Raw genomic sequence first — 15,339 nt, 5'->3', positions numbered from 1 at the left:
GGTATACTAAAGAAGTGTAATATCATTGATTATGCATACTGAAAGGTATATCTTTGCTATTAAAGCACCAGCGTGTTATGTTTCCATACTCAATATTGCCTAAAATGTGTTGCTGTCAACTTAAATCCTGCTCTTTTCTAATTTAACATAATTGTATGTGTAGAGGACAAAGGTCTAGGTTTTTAGGATTTGTAAAGGTATACGAGCTGCTCGGTTCTTAAATTGAGCCAGGCCTAGCCTAAAAGCTTAGGCTAGGCTTGGATGCTATTATCAAGCTAAAATCTAGCTTGAGCTGAATATTGTTCTTTTTAAAACAAAACCCTCATTGCTATGTTTTACATTACCTCAAAAATTTAATACACACAAGTTTATGATTAAGTTTCAAAATAACAAAATAGTGTGAAATTACAAAGTAATATTTACAGCCACAAGAAATATTTTTTGTTATCCATCATTAAATAACACAGTAAATTGGAGAAACAAAAATAAACTACCTTCAGTACCACCACAATTTAGGCATTACATGCAGAAACTGACAACACTGGGCTATTTACGTATCTTTCAGCATTAATAATCAATTGTAATGATAAAGTACTTTACTGCAATGTGATTTCATAGGGTCTATTGTATTTAAACTTCTTGTTCTTCTCTTGCGCTTCAATGTAAAGTGAAACTTGTTACACGTCTTTAAGCATGGACAAAGTTGTAAAAGTTGTAGAATGGTACTGTACTGTGATTGTTGATTGTCAGTCCTTATACAGAGGCTGATCAAACAATATACAACAAACATTAATTAGTTTCTAACTTTTTTTACAAAAAATCATCCATAGTCGGCTACGCTATCTTAATTCGATAACTTTAGTTCTTAAGCTCCAGTTTTCACAAAAATACTCCAGGAATTATTTTTTACTCTTTAATTCTTACAGTATACTCCTGCTCGTTTGAATATTTCGGGACCAAAATCTTGTCCAAACTAACAACAGATTCAAAACCATCAGAAGTTAGTAAACAAATTTTTCAAAACAATTTTTAGGCTTTAATATAATGCATTACTTTTCTAAAAAAATAAAGGGACACATCAATAACATTGTAAATACTGTACGGCACTGGAAAACATTGTGACTTGTTTACGTTGCTGTAAACAGTGATGCCAACCGCTGATGGCTACGAACCATCAAAGGCTGAACCAAACGAATCTGACCGCGGGAGTTTATTGTACATACAGTGGAACCTTGATAAGAAGACCCTCAATAACAAGTCGCTCTTGATGACAAGTGTCATTTTCAAATCCTCTTAAAACTATTTTACCCCAAATCACATGCTATTACAAACCTCGATAAGAAGTCAACTTTGATAACAAGTCTTATTTTACAATCCGCATGAGAGTCTTGCTATCAAGGTTCTACTGTATTTTATTTGTGTTATTTACTATTTTATTGGTAGTTATATTAATTCTTAAAACTCAAAACCACTTGATAATGCAACAAACAAAGTACCTGAAGTATTATGCAAGTGTAATCAAGGTCAATCATGTACCTGTTAAAGAAAATATGTGATGGAATCATATAAGTAACTGTTAATAAATAGGCTGAATAATACAAAGTGTTTTATTTAAACCTCGAATATACATGATCACCTACTTATCTAAACTATTACTAAGTACCAGTGGTAAATAGTTTTAGATTTCAATATGACACACCCTAAAGAACAAATACGAAACCACGGATCCACAGTTAAAATTTTTGATTCAGTCAAAGATATAATTATCACAGTTTTTTATCCGGTACCTAATCAAGGTACAGTATCAAAGAGCCCAAAATGTTCTTATAGTTTTCACGGGTTGGATTAAGGTTAGAAAGACATAAAACAATTGTTGCTTTTGAAGGCAACTTTAAAAATGGCCTAAATAACAGATTATAAATCACAAGAACGTAAAATCATCAAATGGTCAGTATTCATAGTTTAGTCAAATGAAAGTTGTACTTAGAAATTAATTTAAAGTTCTGTCAACATCTATTACTTATAAAAACGTTGTTAATTTAATTGAGATAAAAAACTATAACTTTATCACCGATTCTACAGTTAAAAAAATAATTACAGCTTTTCAAATAAGTTTAGTACTACAGTTTGTCCTTTTCTTGTGATTTTGAAAACTGCAAACGAACAACTTATTTGGAAGGGATACAGTTCAGCTATCTTACTCAGGAAAATTACAATCCAGGGCCTTCTGGTATGCATAAATGTCACATTTCTGTGTTGTGAAGAAATTCTTCAGAAAACATCGATGAAAAATATCTCATCCCTCCTCAACAATCTATTATCTGAATAAGTTCTATAATAAGACCAAAATCAGTGTTACTTGATAATTTTTGTGAATACGCAAGTCCCTGTACTAATTTCCAAGGTAAGCTCGTAAATCTGTACCTTTTCAAACATTTCTATGTCAGTCAACATGGGATTTTTCTAAAAATACACAACCCTCAGAGCTTTTTCGTTTATCCTTAAGTTTTTTGAAGCACAGCCTCAACATCAGTCAGCCACACCATGAGACGGTCCAGATAGGCTGGATCTAATGAGAAACTCATCAGTAGCAAGGTTAGGTGTTTATTGGCAGTGCTGGAGGTGAGAGCTTGCGACAGTGTCTCGTCTCGCAGCGATAACCTGAGAAAACATTATAATTAGTTTAAAACAGCGACGCACAAAGTGTGCATTTTAAGCTGAATATGACTGGATGAGTGTAGAAGGTCGAGCTTATTTGTGTAGCTTTGTTAGTGACTAAGATCAGCTGTTTTTTTTAGCCAGGATAATTTATTTAACAATCTATATATTAATTTGAAACTGTTTTTCTTTGTCATAGCTATTTTGAGAGAACGGCTGGGCGTAGAAACTCGGTAGAGGTGTCTAAAGAAAGGTCTTGGTCTGTAGATGAGCCATCAAAAGAGAAACATGGAGAATTCCCATGGGGCTCTGCCCCAGAAGCCATTAAAGTTGCCTCTTCAGATTTGTTTACGTTACGACCATATGCATAATTCTACACTACTTTTTAATGAAACAGCTGTTAATATTTAAATTGTGATTTATTGAATTTGTCAAAATGAAGTATACAGTATTTGCAATGGGTTTTTCTGAGGGCAGTGGCCTTTAAATTCCCATCCCATGTTATTCTTATGGAGGAAAACGGGGTTTTTGTCACAGCTAATTTGAGAGAACGGCTGGGCGTAGAAACTTGGTAGGGGTCTCTAAAGAAAGGTCTTGGTCTGTAGATGAGCCATCAAAAGAGGAACGAGGTAAATTCCCATGGGGCTCTGCCCCAGAAGCCATTAAAGTTGCCTCTTCAGATTTGTTTACGTTACGACCATATGCATAATTCTACACTACTTTTTAATGAAACAGCTGTTAATATTTAAATTGTGATTTATTGAATTTGTCAAAATGAAGTATACAGTATTTGCAATGGGTTTTTCTGATTTTAAATTGTATTTTCTTTTGCATAGTGTCATGTTTTGCAATATAATGTTCTATTACCAAATCAGTGGAAAATCCAAATATCACAGTAACTCTTAAAAGTATTTCTTTTGGAGTTAACTCATATCTATTGGATAAGGTTTCTGCCTTTTTTACCACTTCTTGGAGATTGTACGTAGGTGATATTCGTTGGCATATTGCATCTGTAGACGAAACTTGGGTTAGTGTAATTATTACAATGGAAAAGAGCGAGAAATCCTGGTCAATTTGATATGGGCTAAAAATATAACTGAATTAACACTGTTCTACATTTCTTGAGCAATCATTGAAATAATCGATTTGCAAACAATGGAAACATAGAAAAAGTCATTGAACACAGCCAAGTAGAAGAAAAAGAAATCATTTTTTTTTTCATTTATAATTGTTGTCATAGACAACCTAATGCGGCTATGAGAGGGAAAAATTTGTAGAAAACACTAAAAAAACAAGATAAGCTTTTTGAAAAAAGATAAGATATTTACAAAAGATTTTGATTATATCTAACTGTTGTGTAGATCGTGAGTATTTCCATAATCTTTGAGTCTCCTGTAATGCTTCGCAATTGCTCGAATTCGAGCAACAGGTACACTAGTAATACCTTAAGTGAAAACCTCCTACATAATGCAGGCTAGCTAAGTGGTTACAGCTCACTTAATAGTTTTAATGTTACCATTTAGACTAGTAAAATTGTTGGTTAACCTAGAAGTAATTGTAATATAATTTCTGTCAACGGATTCTTATGTAAAAATGGCTGAAAAAAACGATGGTGAAAAGTCTACCACTCTACGGAGGTGCGTTGGCCTTGTATGAAAGGTTTTTCAAAATGGCTACCGGAAATATTTATGTTTTTAGCCAATAAGTCCTAAATTATTACAGGTAGCTTAAATAAGTAAATGAGTAAATTTTAAAGAATTATATTGCGCAACTTTTGGTATATAATAAGTTAAGTTAAGGTAAGTACTTACATTCTTACAAGAAAATAATGTTGTCAAACAATTTCAATAATTTATTGTAATTCAGGGAAATTTTTAGTTATGGATTTCAACTTGGCAACAATGATTGTTTTGTTCCAACTGAGAGTTCTAATTGTTGTTGTTAATATTTCAACATGTTTCTAGTTTACTTTCATGAGTTTCATGTTAATCCCCCTTAGTATGACGATTGTAAAATAGAAAAATGAATATCAAAACCTGTTTTATTTGTGAACAAATTATACACGACAGTTGTGAGGTGTCATATCTCACTGAAAAAAGAATTGAAGCAATACACTGACCTGTAAGGCAAGGAAAATAACTGAATTCCATGTAATTGTTGGTCAAAAAGTTCATAAAAAATATAGGGCGCAGTTTATTAATTTATAATATCCATTCAGAAAGCAGAAGGATGATACCAGTTGTTCCCGTTCGACACGTTTTAGTAAAACCTATTTTGATTTAAAAAGTAATTGTTTTTTTGTGCACAGCTGAATTAAGCCACATACAAATAGAGGAAAAAACGAATGGATTGAAGCTCGGACGCTAAACTTAAGAACAACAGTGCTATAAAAGTACAGTGAACGTAATGGGCTTACAAAGTCAAAATACGGTTTCTAAATGTGTTCGATTTGCCTGCTATGAAAGCATGTTATCAAACACAATGTTTAGTAAACTTTCGAAATGGAAAATCTATATGTACCACAACAATAGGAATATCTTTAATCTCGTTGCGGATAAATGTGGCTGCAGCTGAAATTATATTTATTTGTTCTTTTTCAGTCTCATCTTTAGTTTTTGATTTATGATACTCCTGCAACACATAAGAAGCTGTACTTTTAAAAGTAACAATGTCCTTAGTTCCAACTGTGTCAATAAAAATTTCATTCCCAAAATGGTATATGAGTTTCTGTTTCATAAACTTATCTGAATAAGGTTCATACTAACAGGATGCAGGAAGAAATTCTTCATTTTATGTCACTGATGGTTAATTGTTTTTCATAGTTTTCTCTCATGTACATTGCGACTTTTAAAATGCTTTTTGGCGTACTTCATCTCCTGGGCGACCGGGCAGAGCTTTAGGAACGTCACTAAGTTGTTGTGGTATAGATTTTCGATTTCGAGAGTTTACTAAACATTGTTTTTGATAACATGCTTTCATATCAGGCAAATCTAACACATTTAGAACACGTATTTTGACTTTCGTTTTTTCCTCTATTTGTATGTTAGGCTTAATTCAGCTGTGCACAAAAAAAATTACTTTTGAAATCAAAATAGGTTTCACTAAAACGTGTCGAACGGGAACAACTGGTTCCATCATCCTGCTTTCTGAATGGAGACTTTAAATTAATAAACTGCGCCCTATATTTTTTATGAACTTTTTGACCAACAATTACATGGAATTCAGTTATTTTCCTTACCTTACAGGTCAGTGTATTGCCTCAATTCCTTTTTCAGTGAGATATGACACCTCACAACTGGGACGGGTGGCGTCGTCCTGTAATCCAGCTACTAGGAGGTCACGAATTGTGGATATTTATAGGCATGCACTGTGGATGCGATACTCCCTAGTGTGGATTAACGTCCACACGGGTGAGTGCTACGACTATCCCCAGTACTATCCTGATAATTAGACCAATTCGTAATTACCAAGGGAAAAATGTGGTTCGGATTCCACTATAAACTGTAGGTCCCTTAGTTGCCATTAGCTGTATGGGCTATTAACAGCTGTGTCTAAGGAATCTCGGCCTTAGTCACTAACAAGACTACATGATCGCGCCACTCATCCTACACTCATCTCCATTCATACTTGGCTTAAAATACCTAATTTGTATGGTCGCCATTTCATAGAACAGTATTAAACAGTATTAACAGTGTATAATTTGTTCACAAATAAAACAGGTTTCGATGATCATTTTTCTATTTTACAATCGTCATACTAAGGGGGATTAACATGAAACTCATGAAAGTAAACTAGAAACATGTTGAAATATTAACAACAACAATTATAACTCTCAGCTGGAACAAAACAATCATTGTTGCCAAGTTGAAATCCATAACTAAAAATTTCCCTGAATTACAATAAATTATTGAAATTGTTTGACAACATTATTTTCTTGTAAGAATGTAAGTACTTACCTTAACTTAACTTATTATATACCAAAAGTTGCGCAATATAATTCTTTAAAATTTACTCATTTACTTATTTAAGCTACCTGTAATAATTTAGGACTTATTGGCTAAAAACATAAATATTTCCGGTAGCCATTTTGAAAAACCTTTCATACAACTCCAACGCACCTCCGTAGAGTGGTAGACTTTTCACCATCGTTTTTTTCAGTCATTTTTACACAAGAATCCATTGGCAGAAATTATATTACAATTACTTCTAGGTACAGGTAAATTTTTAGCTATTTTTACTAGTCTAATTTTGCACCTGAGTTTGAATAGTTTTTCAAAACTTAAATTAACCACAGCATTTAAAAAAATGTAGGCTATTAACCTTGCGCCCAGTCATTGGTCTATGTGTGAAATCAAGCAAAGCGTCTCAAAATTAATTTAAAAATAAGGCTGCATGACTCACAGTTTTATGATAGCTATGGAGACCAGGTTCCACTCGGCAGGCTTCATGGTGATGTTGTGAGCCGAGAGAGTCAATGTCCCAACGAGAGTTCTAATGTCTTCCGTCAAATTGAACCCTCTCAATCCCAAACTCTTTTGAAGATCTTGCAACCTACAATAATATTGTACTTAAATCAATAGTATAAAAAATAATCAAAATTCCAAGAGATAGGATTTTTTTCTATTCTGTGTGTTTTTGAACCCAGTTGGCATTTTGACATTTGCTGTAAAAATGGTCAAAACTAAACATTTATCTAACAAATTTATTTTATTTGATAGCAACAAATCAGAAAATATCAGAACAAATCTGATTTTTGTGTTTTATTTTAAAGGGCAAGTTACATTTGGGTCGAGAATATACTATGTATGTGATCGAACCAGCAATCAGATTTCAAGCGAAAAGAATAAAAGTTATTCAAAGAAAACTGTTTGGGAATGGGGATTAAATGGACTTTTTAAAGTAATTGTAATCAACATTCAAACTAACATTGATCTATGAAAAACAAAAGATATTTCAAACAGTTCATGTAAAATTACTGACGGAGAAGGATAAAATGAGCTACGGTATAAAAATGACCTGAACAGTGATGTATCTGATTTATAAAATTGGTTAGCTTCTAAATGAACATTTTTTAATATGTCTGATTCATTTTTGAGGTTGTAGGCCTATGGGTACTCACTGTTACAAGCCAATAACAATTTTTATAACCTATATTTTTTTAAATTAAATTTAACTTAGCTGTAGCTTGCCTACATAATTTCAAACTAACAATTAGTAGGGCGAAATTTAAGTCGATGTGTGCAAAACCACATCACAGAAGTTTTTGTTAAAAATTTGTTGTAGTGGTTTGACCTTAAAATTTTCTTAAGAACAAATTGATTTATGTTAATTACATTTGACATTACGGTCAAATGCACAATTTAACAGATGGTCGTTGGTTTGATCCCCTGCGTGGAATGATTACAGACCCAGATGTCATTTTTTCTAGTGGCTTTCAAGGTGCTATCCAAATAAAGGTTTAAACAATTTAGGCTGTTTCATTAAAAAAAATGTAAAATATACCAACAGAGTTAAAACCCCAAAAAATAAACTATTTGAAACCTATGTTATGCAAATCAGCTGATTATATAAATTGAGTATAGCCAACAATCTGTTTACTCACACTTTTCTTAGCTTATCGACAACAATTCTTCTCCTCAACGCCTTCTGTGCATGAACGTCAACCAGTGGCAAAACTGGCTGCGAATCAGCTGCTTCACTTTTGATTTCTGCCTCTTTCTGAACCTCAGGGTCCTCAAATTGAACTTTGTCTCCCTTATAAAACATCTTAACTTTGATATCCATCTGCCTCGCTTCTTCCTTTAGTGCTTCATAATCTGGCAAAGGTTTTTTAGCTTCTTCTCTATATGAGGCGTCTATTTTTGTTTCTTCCAACTCCAACAGATTAAGCTTTTTACATATCGCCAAATAACGTTCGTATAAGTGGACATCTTGCGTAAAAGCTGGCAAGTTTTGTGTTTTCTTTTCTGCTAAAACCTCCTTGATTTTCTCCTCACCCAAAATAAAACAAAGGGATTCCAGAGATATCCATTCTCTGAGTATTTTTTCTATTTTTAAAACAATATTTTGTAAAGGGTTTGCATTTACTGAGGCTTTACTGTTTGACGATTTTCTTTTCGACAAGTGTTTGTGATGGGTTTTTGACTCACTGATACGTGGTTGCTCCTTACTATCTAGCGTTTGAGAAACTAGTTGCTTATTTCCTTCTTCAACTTTTTCTTGAATTATAATTTCTACACTCTCTTGTATTTTACTGATTTGGTAAGAGAGACATTCTCTATTTCTGGAAGAATCCACAGAATCATTTGACTTATCTGTTTCAGATATTGTGACAGTGCAAATTTTAGTTTCGGAAGAAATTTCCTGCTTTGCATCTTGACCATCAACCATGCAATCACTTTTACATGAACTAAAACTTTCACACTCGCTACTTTCAAGACTTTCAAAATAAGTTTCATCTTCAACAAATTTTAAGTTCTTATCCTCACTTGTTTTGCCTTTTTCACTGTTTTTGCTATGAGATTCATCATTAACCACTTCTGTGTTAGAGGATTCATCCAGTTTTGACGAGGGAGTTGTCAGAAGATCGTCCAAATCCAGCTTCACGGGAGATATTCCGAGATCCACCTCATCCCCAGTCATGCCACTGGAAAACAAAAAGTACAGACAAGTAATAGAGCTATTACAGGTATACATTTAGTGGATACAGACAGATATCTTAGTTTACTATGGTAAAACTGTGATAACCCGGCTCATTCACTAATACAACTTTAGTCTATCGGTTATGTCTTTCCTGAATAAGCCTTCTAAAGGTGTTCAGCAGAGTTCACAGGGGATCCGATAAGGTTGAGCGTATTTGGTCTGATTCATGAAAATGTTCTTAGCGATATTTTTACTATTATCGTAAAATCAGGATATTTTTACTATTGACATAAAAAAGGTTATTTAGGGCGTTAGGTTGTATTTTAGACAACAGTAGTTTTTTGTCTCAGTAGCCTACCTATTCCATCAATACCCAAGTCCAAAACATGACCAATTAGCGTTTGTTTACTGTACCGGTAGTTAGTTATGAGTTTGGGTTTAGGGTAATTTTTCAGAAAATAAGTATTTAAAATTGTGTTTTTGCAATTAGGCTATCTAAAATCTATTCATCTATTTGATTAACCTAAGTCTGTGAGAATGTTTTTGCTGTATAAAAATAATGAGAAAAATGGATTAATTCATAAAATTTTAATTTACAAAATATGAAGACACTTCATCAATGGCCATTTGAACGAGGTACAACTTCAAGCAGGAAATAAATAAGCTACAGTAATCTACAGCTACAGTATCTATTAGATTTTTTATTTTTTTTATGATACCATAGTAATATAAGCGTTACTTCCTGTTAGATATTTATTAAAAATTAGCCTATTCCAAACTCGTAACTACAATATTTGAATAGAATGGAATTGTGGACAATTTTACTAAATCGAGCAAAAGGCAATTTCCAAATTTCACAAATCTTGCACGGAAATTACTTACTGTGTAGACTGAAGTGAGATAAGAGTAAAAGATTGAGATTCTTCTTCTCTGAGCCATAGTGGACTTGTCGAGATCTGGTCTTTCAGAAACCTCGAGGCTTTGTAGCATAAGTTGCTGCAGAAGTTCTGAAATCAAGTAGTAAGTTATTTAAACATGCTTCGGCTGTAAAATAAAATCGAGTTGGTTAAACTCAAGTTCACCATAGATAGAGACAAATATTTACAAATCCAACGGTCTAAAAAGGGTTATATCAAGTGTTAATGAACGGTAGGATTGAGAAATTAACTTACCTTTCTATCTGTGATATCAAACACCTTATTTAGAGTGGTTGAAATGTGATATTGCTTTGATGGTATGTTCTTCAACGCATTAGAACAAAGCGGATAACCACATAACTTATTGATGGCTCGTTCTTCTACGATATCTTGGTAATATTCTTGGTTTATAAATTGTAGCTGCAAAAGGAATCATAATTAGAATAGGCTACCACAATCTTCCACACCTCCAATTCCTAAGTTTCTAAAATTTAAGTTTTGGTGCTACTTCATTTTTTACCTTGACAACAAGCAAGTTGTTAATGCGGGAACTGCTGTTTTGTAACATCTAGCAAGGAAGACATTTTTTAAGAATCCAACCAGACGTTATTGCTGGTAGACATATAATTTATATACCCCTAGTAAGTTATTTTAGAAAGATCAACCAAATAAGCTAGGCCACAGAGAATCAAGATACAAAGGAAACATGCTTATGGAACAACTGTGCACTTTTAGCTCTGGAATGGTGGGGCAGAAATATACTAGTACCGGTACCAAGCAAGGACGGCTATTGTTTACAACAGCAGTTATAGCGCACAGGCTCTTCCTATAGCGTGAGCGCTGTAGTACGTGAGATGAGGGGGGAGAGGAGAGCGCAAGAGGACAAACAATAGAATTTGCACTAGACACAAGCGACTGGGTGCTAGACACGACTTAAGTGTAGCCTACCGTTGAATGTTTACTCTCTATCTTACTTCTCTGTGGGTAGGCTACCAATGTTCTATACTAAGAAATAGAGGAGGGATTTAGCTGTGCGTGCTACGCTAAAACTTCTTTCTGAGGCCAATTCCATTTAATAATATATACATTTTTTTTACATGAAGTGACTTAGAGACCAATGGCAAGCTTTGATGTCTGATAGACAGTCTAGGCCTACAGATAAATACTTTTTCACAACTAAGACTTATCTATGCCTACATCAAAAGTCTATGTAATTATTTGTACAGTCCATTAAGTTAATGTTGCAGCATTACCAATAATGGAAGGGAGTAGTTACATATTGCATTAAGTTAACTTATCCTTGTTTAAATAATATTTTTATAACTTACGTTATCCAACAAAATTTTTTCTGAGACGGTCCCGTCGGAAAAGTCCATGACTATTTTCAGCGCTTTGTCATTACACTTTTTCTTTCTCTCGACTGAGACTTTGATAGCATCAACCCTGTAATGTGAGATCAATACAGTATACTCCCTCTTATCCGGACAACTTTTAACCGGACATCCGTTTAACCGCACAACACTTGGCGGAAATCACATCTCTTTAACCGGACTATTTTTATTAGCACATCGGTTTAACCGAACTAGATCGGCAGGAAGTGGGCTGTACTGAAACGACTGCTCTCGTGGGAAAGATTTTAGATCAGTGATCACGTGTCTAAACGCAATGCTCTCCTAAATTTAAGTCAAATATTTGAGTTACATAACGAGTATTTGGGGACGTCGGTTTAACCGGAAAACCCGTTACGCGGACTGGCCTCGGTCCCGAGGAGTTCGGATAAGACATAAGACATAAGACATATTTTATTTACACAATACGTTCTTTATAAAGTACATTTCATACATAAGAACAGGTGTTTTGTCATAGTGATGTATTTTATAATAAAATTAATAGTTAAAATAATTAAAATAAACTCATGTAGGATATCAGAAAATTTTTATCTACATTATAGGGTTCTCCAAAAATTCGTCAAGTGAATAGTAGGCTTTCTCAATTATTTTATCTTTTATTTTATCTTTGAATTGAGTAGCATTTAAAGTTTTAAGATACAGGGGTAATTCATTGTACAATCTAAGTCCCATATATTGAGGGCTGTTCCTAAAAGTCGTCAATTTGTGATGTGGTAATCTGAAATTATATTTATTCCTTGTATTATAATTATGTGTAAATTTGACTACATCTGACAAATTTTCCTTAGTGTTATGTATCCAATTTAGAATTTCATTTATGTATAATCCAAAAATGGTGTGAATTCTAAGATTTTTAAACAGGATAAGAGGGAGTCTACCGTATAGTCGATTAAGTAAGTACAGTATATAATTAAATGTAAGTTAGGCCTATAATAACTTACTGATGAAAAACTTATTAAGCCTTAGTTGTAGGCCTAGGTGCATATTGAACAAGTAAGTTACCGTGAGATGGAGATACTTTGCTACAAAAATTTTTTAATAACTTCAAGACTAAGTTATACAATATACAAAAGATTAAGTTTTTAGGCATTAGTAGGCTAGACGTTTCATCAACTTTATTAATTAGCCTAGGTACCTATGTTGAATAAATAACCACTGTCAAAGAGGAAAATTCCTTTAAGTTACATGTTGGCAGCACTGAAGTACGTAAAGCCGCATTTACACCGGAGTTTGGAACTCTTTGTTGGTAACACTTGTTTCTAAAACAAAAGTTTACAACACATTTGATTTTTTTGGAAACAATTTAATCACTGTTCCCTAGAACACCAGGTCTGTGCTTCACGAGATAGTGTCGTGGTGGTGGGTAGGCGCGAGGGATGGCGGGGAAGTGTTGTAAACAGCGTAAAAGTACAGAAACATACAGAGAGACTAACTTAGTTCCAAAACAAATGTTTCCTCGTGTTTGGTCTTTACCATTTTTTGGTGGTGAGAAATACTTAACATTTCTGTTGTAAACATTAAAAAACTGTAGCCTATCCAACATCAAAATGGTTTTTCCAAAAGTTAGGCCTAGGCTAGTGTTTCATGGCTTCTTAGAAACATTATTTTAGTTGTAAAAACGTGTTCCTAACTCCGGTGTAAATGCAGCATAAGCCCTAAATGAACCATGCTCGGCTATAGAAATTAACTTAAATCTTAAGAAAACCGCAATGAGACCATTAAGTTACGCTGTAACCTAAGGCTGTACTTCACGATCTTTATTTGGAATAGTATTTCCTAATCACAGTTTAGGTTTTCTGAAAATATGATTGTATTTATATTACATGGTACAAAATCTTACTGACCTAGGTTGATATTTCTTTGTCCTTTCATTTTGGCTCTTAGATTTCGCCCTAGCCTTTCCACTCAAGCTCATGTTTTGCAACCTCAACTCAACTTTTAAACTTAACTTAAATTACTACTCTTCCTGGATAAACTTATCAGCACTATACTGTGTCACTTATTATAAGTTGTGAAATAGGTTATTTTTATACATTTTAAAGTGTATTGAAATAATATTGTGTTGTACACTTTGGTTTGGTTAAGTTTGAGGTTATATTACTTTGTTGTTGTCATTTTGACATTTGCTAGTTTTTTCCTGAATTGCTTTTCCAAATGAAGGCTTGAAGAATGAACTACGCAGATACATTGCTCTGCGTCTTTTAGGCGTGGATTAAAGATGAAGAAAAATTATAATTAAATTATGGATTTCACACTTAGTGATCATGGTACATTGCGGTGGTTAGTCTATGGGTTAATCTATGTTTGTAATTTAAATTTGATCGACTACAACGCATTCCAACGTTACTGGACGTAGTCTAAGACAAACACCAAACAATTTATTGCTTTATAAACGGATACACCATTTTTACAGGAAAACAAGATTTCTGTGTGACAGCTAACTAGTTCAGTACATAAGTAGTGAGAAAAAAACCTCGACACAAGAAGATTTCAAGAATAAGGCAAAAATGACATACAGCAATACAAAAAATTAACAAGCTTCTAAGTGTAGCAATAGGGCGAAAATAATATTTGTAGTAACCAAAGTCAATGGTATGAAGACGAAAAACCCACTTCTCATAGTACACTTTTCACTATGTTACATTTTCACTTTATTAGCGTTATTCGTTTTAAGTTAAGTACAATTAGATATTCATATTCTAATAAAGTAAAATTAATTAAGAGTTATGATTTAATTTTATAGTGGTTGGTCAAGTAGCCAAAGCGTCATATCCATCCTCAGGACGTTACGCAATGTCTTCAAAACAAATAAGAAAAAATATAAATGAAAACAAGTAGAAATTTGTTTTTTATTCTATTTAATCTATGATCTTCCATTTAATCTATGACTCAAAATGATCAATAAGTCGAATTCCAACCAGTTTTGCTCCAACTTGAAACGTTTACATGGATCAACGCATTCGAATGTTACGGAACCACAATCAACCAAAGTAAAAAGAAAGGAATGATCATGCCAAAAATAACACGTTAAATAATATATGCTATATTAATTTTACATTCTAAATAAAATTATAACTTTTTGTTATAATTTTATTAAATTATAACAAATAAAATAATAATAATTATAAATAATAATGAAATAATAAAATAAAATAAAATAATAACTTTTTGTCTCATTCAGTTACTTTAACTTGATATGGGATTATTAAATGTGCGTTGCTAATTTAAAACCACTAAAATTATAAAATGTATACAGAACGGTATGAATATAGACCTACCTTACATTTACCATTGCGTTTACAGCCCTGATTGTGTACCTTTATAATTTCAACAACAAACGTATAAGAGCTCCGCAAACATTCATTTCCGATCAGTCGACAAATATCAGTTCAATTTTTAAGTGTTGTATTTCAACTTAGCGAGTATTGCGTCTTTTGTGTATTATAAGTTGTGAATATTGAAAATAGTTTGAATAAATTCTATAACCTAAAACAAGCGTGTGTATGGACAAACTTGAATTTTCGTCCGAGGATTTTGAACGTTTTTGTTTATCATGGGGTATTTGGCGACAAGAAATTGATTGGAGTTGGTCACAAGGCTGGGAAAAATCCAGTTTCTGCCCTACAGCCTTTTAAAGTACCCATGTTATTGTCAATACCTTTTTGTAGCTGCAGTTAATAAAACAGCTAATACAGGTAATTTGTTTTAGCAAT

General features: G+C 33.2%; 1 protein-coding gene across 1 annotated transcript; it reads right to left on the bottom strand.

Moving 5' to 3' along the window:
• Positions 1–1,584: 1,584 nt before the first annotated feature.
• LOC128994075 (putative RNA polymerase II subunit B1 CTD phosphatase rpap2) lies at positions 1,585–13,716 on the bottom strand. The gene is made up of 7 exons (XM_054418311.1): positions 13,471–13,716; positions 11,546–11,660; positions 10,473–10,637; positions 10,183–10,307; positions 8,261–9,304; positions 7,060–7,209; positions 1,585–2,661 (listed from the first exon to the last, which is right to left on the bottom strand). Exons 1-7 carry the CDS (start codon positions 13,539–13,541, stop codon positions 2,502–2,504), a joined length of 1,830 nt encoding a protein of 609 aa, XP_054274286.1. The 5' UTR covers positions 13,542–13,716; the 3' UTR covers positions 1,585–2,501.
• Between the last annotated feature and the right edge of the window lie 1,623 nt (positions 13,717–15,339).

The sequence above is a fragment of the Macrosteles quadrilineatus genome, unplaced genomic scaffold (genome assembly GCF_028750875.1).
Source record: "Macrosteles quadrilineatus isolate MER2022 unplaced genomic scaffold, UCM_ALF_1.0 Scaffold_5__1_contigs__length_97177068, whole genome shotgun sequence".
Classification (NCBI taxonomy): domain Eukaryota; kingdom Metazoa; phylum Arthropoda; class Insecta; order Hemiptera; family Cicadellidae; genus Macrosteles; species Macrosteles quadrilineatus.
The sequence above is the reverse complement of the archived record's forward strand: the minus strand, read 5'-3'. Positions and strand labels throughout refer to the sequence as shown.

What these genes read in the sequence shown, in the direction of transcription:
- LOC128994075 (XM_054418311.1), bottom strand. Translation starts at nt 13,541, where the DNA reads ATGAGCTTGAGTGGAAAGGCTAGGGCGAAATCTAAGAGCCAAAATGAA. An exon ending in AAAAAATTTTGTTGGATAAC is followed by an intron (nt 10,638 to 11,545) that starts GTAAGTTATAAA and finishes TTCCTTTTGCAG; the next exon opens with CTACAATTTATAAACCAAGA. An exon ending in GTCGATAAGCTAAGAAAAGT is followed by an intron (nt 7,210 to 8,260) that starts GTGAGTAAACAG and finishes ATATTATTGTAG; the next exon opens with GTTGCAAGATCTTCAAAAGA.